Below are 7,565 nucleotides of genomic sequence, written 5' to 3'. Positions count from 1 at the left end.
AATCGTACACAAGGGCGCACCACCAAATTGATGATGATGATGATGATGATGATGATGTTGTTGATGATGATGATGATGATGATGATAATGATGATGATGATGACGATGACGACAACGACAACGACGTGTTGTTGTTGTTGTTGATGATGATGTTGTTGTTGATGATGATGATGATGATGATGATGATGATGATGATGATGATGATGATGATGATAATCATGATGATGATCATTATGATGATGGTACGGGGCCGATATCTCGCTACCCTTTACAAGTAATGGTGTAGTTCAACCGCACATCACTGCTCATTCATATTTTCCGTTGAGTTCAAACGACTCCCGAAAATGGCCGACATTTAAGATTGAGCAAAATGTCTCAGTATTTTACCGTTTAGTTTTGCCTTAAATAAGAAAGACAGTCAAATTAAACCATGTATATGACTACATAAACATCTTTTTAAAACTTAACAGACTTGGTAAGTAGTTGGCCAATTCGTTGTATGTGCCGTTTAACACGAACAACACAAATGCATGTCTACCTGTTTACTTTTTATTTAGAATTTATAAACGCTTAGTTTATGATGATTTTAATGTCAGCACTGGCCCTGCTCTTAATAGTTAGGGTCTATTTTCTAAATGATTATGCATTCTAATCAATTTTATTTTGCATCATTCATTTAGCCCTATACTGGGATGGTGGACGTCATAGCTACAATAATGAGCGATCAGGGATACTTTTTTTTATTATTTTGACATTTCTTATGTGTTCCTGTAATGCTACAACTCTCTACCATTTAGGCGAAATGATATACTGTTATAATATGCATTGATGTTGAATAATAATGACAAAGTTTTTCAATTTTTATCCGACAGTGATCTGAACTGGATTTAATTTGTCATTAGAGTTGTTATTTTCACATTAATATATTATGGGTCATGAATACCGTTATACATGTACACAACCAGTCAGATTTGTCCCAGATTTACCGATACAGGGATACTTGATAAACAATCGACACTTGTAAGTGTTTTATGATAACTTAACATGTTTTTGGGCATACTGACATAACTTTATATGTGTTTAATAGTAGGCAATAATATTTGCGTAGAAATTTGAATTTATAACGGAGATAATTTCAAAATTGTGGCCGCGAGGATTCTCTGCGCAAGGACCGCTTGCTACTTTTTGCTGCCATAGTAAAAAAATCGTCAAAAGACTCGTTGACAGCTGTTTAGGTGGACTATACGGGCTAGTAACTTGGATGCTCGAATAACCACTAGCCAAAACCAAGTCTTAGTACAGTACTCCAAAACCAGGCTTACTTTTTAAAAGAGAAATATCACTATGGAAATTATAAAAGTAAATCTATAAAGAAGTGTTGCCTGTGTGGAGCTAGAACCCATGGCCACTGCAACACTCGTACCGCGCTCAAACCAATTAAGCTACATGTAACTAGGCGGCTGGTTCTTATCACACAGTCCATTACATTAGCACTTTCTCTAATTTTTCATATCTTCAACAATGTACAAACAAGATCTTAGACAAATACCCTCAGTTTCATTTGTAATTTAGCCTTGGCCTATGTGTCGCTTCTTCATAATATATCGTAAAAACAACAAATTTGTAAAAACAACAAATTTGCGAGAAGATTTAAGCCTTTTGCGGCGAACACAATGAATAGATCAAATTGTCAGAGTGCGGAGGAGTTTAGATGTTTGGCCCTTGGAAGGTCGTTAGGTGACCAAAAAAAATAAGAACGCAGCCTTCCACGAAGGGGATGACCCACAAAACCTTGATAAGAATCTAGGCTAAAATTAATTTTGTTTAGATGAATATTTATATATTATCATGGCTACAGAAAATTGACAGTTGAAAATTAAGGAAACTTAATATCAGGTACTGAATTTTAATCTCCAGAAGAAAAGCACTTGACCAGTTTGGCAAGTAACTTAGAATGTTTACTCAAAAGACAGTGAGACTGGCAAACGAGTTGACTTGGTTCATGGTCCAGTGGTTTACATCAAAAATGGATAAGTTATCAGGCCTGGCGCAAACTAATCATTAAAAATACAAAAAATAAATGCTTACTTTCTAAGCGTTCACCGCGAAATGCCTGTCAAATGCCTCTATGCTAGCGTACATGCTTGAGCTTGTAAATAGCTAGTGCGGCTTCATAATCAATTTTGTGGAAGTTTGATGACTTTGAATTTTCAATATTTTATGATTTTCTTTCAAGATTTTGTTTAAAACCCAACCTGAAGATAATCTATAGCAAAGGCTATATCAAAAAGGTGTTAATGTTTTATACAGTGGTGACTGGTGAAGACACAAAAATGGTTGTTTAGGGATTCATTTCTATCACTTGGACAATTTTATGGGGGTTTAACTTTATGGGGGTTTTCAGTAACACTGCTGTTTCAACTTTCACTTGTAAATCCTATGCCAATATATGAAGTATTGTTATTAGGTTAAATTTCATTTCAATTTCACAGATAGTAAACAATTTATTTCAAATACTCATACAAAAATATTAACCCAGCAAATAATACAGTTTGTTTTCCAAAAATTACCATTTTAAACATGTCTTCCTTGTTTAAACATTGTAGGTAAACCTTGTAACAGGAAGGCACTGACTAGCATCTGCCCATCATTTCATGCCCAATATTAGATTTGGATTTTAATTTAGATGTTTTTCTTGAAGATACATTTAGCCAAAGGTCAATAAAGTTACTGATCAATTTAAACTATGAATAGCTTCTGATATATGCTCAAAATCGGGACAAAATGGCAGGCACAAAATTGCTGTGCTTTGATTATGTGAAATTTGATCATGATGTGCAAATTAAGAACATCAGTCCTAAGGCTTTGTTGTAACTTGTATATAGAGCAAACATGTATTCTAGTCCTTGGTTTATAAATAGCCACGGAGTATCTACAAATATATATTACACAATTACCTTATGCTCTGTAAAATCATCCAAGCGCTTGTGCGAATAAGTCCCTTTAAAATTAAATGAAATGAGGAGAGGAGAAGTCTCTAATTGAAATATCAACACTGCTCAAAACAATATTTTATATTGGAAAATTACAGTAATTTTACACTTGATCATGCTGAAATGTTCCACTTTCTTAAAATATTTTATAATTTGTTTCAGACATGAAGTTCTTCACGTTAGACACAGTGTTCCAGTTTTCATGGGGCCAGGTGGTGACAGCTTTCTGGCAGCGCTATCCCAACCCTAACAGGTTGTTATTAACACTTGCTGCATGTTTCAACTGTTATTTCTTGCAATTCATGGCCATATAGTTAGTGTATGAAATACATGACTCCTGTATCAACAGGGATTCCATCGGAGGAAGTTCGGAAGTTGACATTAAAAATGTGGCTATAAAGTAACAATGGCGCCAAGTTTTTATTCCCTTAAAAATGAACTAAAACCAAAATTTAATCCTTGGAAATCCAGAAACTTTCATTACCTTGGATAACACTTCCATAGGTGAAAGGTTGGAAGATTATCAGAACCATGGTGTCAATGTAACATTAGAATTTAAAGGCAACATTTTCAGTAAGTTCTGAATACTTTTTTTATGAGCGGGCATGTTTTAGTTGCAAATGATTTCATAATAATACAGAAATGTTGTTTATTGAGAAATTCTAAGTGTTCAAGATGTTGGGAGGAAAACTTCTAAAACTGATGGCAAGGAAGTTCAAACTTTAAGTTTCAAATTCGTAATGGAACCCATATACTGCTGTAACTGTAGGCCTGTGTTTGATCCTACAGATGGGCTTAGAGCTCTGAAGTAAATGATACACTGGATAATAGTACAGTAGTATATATGACATTTGAAGAAGTTAATAATTGAGTGCAAGTCTGACTTGTAGGTAGGTGTATTGTCAAATTGAGTGTTTGCTAAGCCAGTACAATCTATTAACAAACACTGATCCACTAGAATAAAAAAAGCACACAATTGACTTTTTTTTATAGAATGGGAATATTAATACTAGTAATTCATATGTCTGATATGCTATTCTCTTTCAGCAAGCATGTACTTTCGGAAGATGTGATTGAGCGCTGGCTTTGTGGAGACAAACTGTTTACAAAGAGGCTTATCCAGAAAAAAGGGAGCATCCCTAAGTGGGGGGAGAGGATCATCACGGGTTGCAGTCACGCCTACGTGGTGGAAGAGTCCATGCTTGATCTCGCCTCACACACCCTCACCACATACACTCGAAACATCAACCTGAAGGAAATATCTGTAGGAACATTCGTGTTTTGTCTCATTTTTTTATTGTTTTGATGCTCTTTACATAATTTAATTCTATACTTTTCTGACAATACATACATACGTCATCTCATCCCTGCCTTTAGGAGTTTTGGACATTTTGAGAGATTTATCAGTGAAATAAAAATGATGCACCACATTTTTAAACAGTGAAATAACAGTTTTATATTTTTCACTGTTTTGAAATTTATGCCTGCTCAAACTCTCAATTCAAACATCAGCAAGCATGGGATTATGGGACACAGTCTCAAAATGACAATACATTCCACTTCATGTTTGCATGCTTTTCTGAAAAAATACAATAAGCTGTCATTTTTCGTCCTTTTTAGGCATATAATGAAAAAAATAATATAAGTTCAATGCAAGTTTGTTATATATTACCACTTGTTCAATATAGCTTTTGGTGCTCACTCGGTAAAATATAATACGATCTTGCACTGAAATAAACAACATCCTCTATAAAATACTTCAATGAAAAGTCTAAAGGAAACAAAACACTTTAAATATTAATTTATCAAACATTTATTTTCAGACAATTGATGAGAAGTGTGTTTACACGCCAACTGGTGAAGATGGAGGTCAGCACACCATGTGTCAGCGATTTGGCTGGGTTGCTTCTAAAGTGCGGTTTTCTGGCGGCATGATTGAAAAATTTGCCTTCCATAAGTTCAAGAAGTCCACAGTAAAGTCAGCACTGGGTTTTCAGTTTGTTCTTAACAGACTATTCACTCCCGACTTTGAGACCGAACACAAAAGTCGCACTGAGAAGTTGAAAGATTCAGCGAAGAAAGCCAAAGAGTTGGCCAAAAGTAGCGCTGAGAAGGCAAAGTTAAAGGTTCTTCACAAGTCGTCTTGTGATGGTCATACGGACAGCAAGTCTTGAGAAGGGATAACTTTCTCACTCATTGCAGACATCGCGAAATATCAGCTAGAAAACATTTTTCAGCACTTTTCCTGGATTGTCTGTAGTAAATCTTGGCAAAAAAATACAGTCCCACTCATATATTACCAGCCTTGGCTTGGTGAGTCAGATTGGTTCGTGAACGTGTGTCTGTACTTCAAACTCTTATCTTTGTGGTGCATTCATTTATATAGTGCTTGTCTTCATTTGGGACTAAAGTTTTGAAGTTTATTTTTTCATTGAAGTGAGATTCAATCGATTTTTTGTCACTATGTGATTATAAATACTGAACATCTATAAATGATGACTTTTGCTGTGTTTTAAACTTTGCATATGTTAGCAGTAGCTGTGGTAAGGATGTTTTGATGAATTTTGTCCAAACCAACAAGCATTCAGTTAAACTGAACGAATGGGAATGGAAGACGCAATTTGTCAGAATTTTTTTAGCAAAGATCGATAGGTATGGAATATAATGGAAGCTGCTCAATATCCTACAAAGATTGATGATCAAATATATCATTCAGATGACCTGAACATTCCAGTATAACTGTATAATTATATGCATGTGAGCATCATTTTAAATGTTGGTATAAATAGTTCATTATTAACCAATTTTACCATGTAAAATCACAACTTTTAATACTGTTTACCCGTATGTACACTTAATCAAGTGATCAAGTGATTTGTTTTAAAAGTGTTCATTAACACCTCTCATAGCTATGTAATGAAATTAGCTTAGCAGCTGTTGTTTTCCATATGCATTAGAGTTGCATCAGATGTATTACTTTTTGCAGACAATGTCATTGATTCATCGCACAAAATAATGATAATGTTGATAAACTATAAGAGATAACTGGTTGCTGCAGCTTGCATCATTATATCACATTTATTTATATGTTTTTATACATTTTAGATTGTATTTTTCATATTTCATAATTGAAATGAAATTTCTATAAGTTCAATAATTGATAGTATCTAGTCAGTTGAACATACATTGATCAACATGGTGTTTGCTATCTTTTTTCATGATTGAATTTTCTCCCTCCTCCTATACACTGTAGTTGCCATGCTGCAAGTGTTATGAAAGTCTGAACATATTTGATTTCTGTAATGTATTTTAGCTAGTTGTTGTAAATATTACAGTGTTCATGTGTGAAACTAATTATGAAATATATCAATGTCCGTAAAACAAGGGTATGGTCAAGGTCTTCATTACATGCTTTTTAATTTCATCATTATTTCAAGAGTAGTTATCCTTATTTATTATGGCAGCTTCAGTTGGGGTCATTTGTCACTTTATGCGGCATGTTATGTTATATATTTCTTTCAGTTTTCTTATTCTTAAAATGATAAAAGTGATTTCAGACATGAACAGGGAACAAACATTTAAAACATTATATAGTTATAGAAGATACTGCTCTGTTAGTTATATTTTTATATACATGGTGTACTCCATTTGTTGAAAACTGATGTATTTTTTTATCATTTTTACTATTTATAGAAATCCAAGATTACCTTATGAACAAGTGTTTTGGTCTACGGAAATTGATAGATGAATACTGAATAACTTCCGATAATTTGCTATTATTGTTTCCTAATCTTCATTCTTGTGTTTTCAAAGAATTTTGTATAAGTATTGTCATATCCTTGGTTAAGTTGTCTTCTTCGGTGTGCAAAATCTTTAACCTTGGCTTTAATTTTGGAACTGTGTGAGATCCATGGTGTGTATGATGCAAGAGGCAATACAAACTTGTACATCAAGGCCCATAACTCTGGTATAAATAATTTAAACGGACCAATGTTCGAGTACGCTCATTTGGGTTATTGTTAACAATCTGACTAAGCAGCTAACAATTATGTATCTTTTCATCGGAAATAAATGTTTAAATGTCAATACATGTAGTTATTCGGTAGTGTTTTGTTTTGACCTGCGTAACATTGCAGACACATATGGGCTTTCTGCGTCCCCGTTGTCTACCGCCTTATCTACTCTCTAATTTCAGTATGTAAGTCTCTTTAAAGACAAAACTGTTCATCTTATGACTACCTACATTAGGAAATCTTATCCAGTGTGGTATAACCACTTGCCATTGCTCGATTAATGTTGAAGCTATTTACAACGCTGTTTGGTGTGTTTGAGTTTATCAAGGTCTGCCCGCGCCCATGGGCTGCAGTATGGTTTGACCCCGCCTTGACGCCATCACGACTTAAATTGTGTTTAAATGCCAGAGTGAGATACAATGAATCCGGGTGCGATACCCCAGCTCTGCGAAAAGACCTCTTGGTTCTTTAACGTGCTCGGTGTAAAGCACCGATACATGGGACACAACTTTCCTGGCCCGTTGAACCAGTACTGAGTAGACCACTTCCCAAGCACTAC

At 34.6% G+C, this 7,565-nt stretch overlaps 1 protein-coding gene across 1 annotated transcript; it reads left to right on the top strand.

Annotated features, from left to right (window-relative positions):
- Positions 1–331: 331 nt before the first annotated feature.
- On the top strand, positions 332–7,079 carry LOC128212528 (PRELI domain-containing protein 1, mitochondrial-like). The gene is made up of 4 exons (XM_052918012.1): positions 332–475; positions 3,156–3,246; positions 4,041–4,257; positions 4,817–7,079. Exons 2-4 carry the CDS (start codon positions 3,158–3,160, stop codon positions 5,165–5,167), a joined length of 657 nt encoding a protein of 218 aa, XP_052773972.1. The 5' UTR covers positions 332–475; positions 3,156–3,157; the 3' UTR covers positions 5,168–7,079.
- Positions 7,080–7,565: the final 486 nt, after the last annotated feature.

The sequence above is a fragment of the Mya arenaria genome, chromosome 12 (assembly GCF_026914265.1).
Source record: "Mya arenaria isolate MELC-2E11 chromosome 12, ASM2691426v1".
NCBI lineage: Eukaryota > Metazoa > Mollusca > Bivalvia > Myida > Myidae > Mya > Mya arenaria.
The sequence above is the reverse complement of the archived record's forward strand: the minus strand, read 5'-3'. Positions and strand labels throughout refer to the sequence as shown.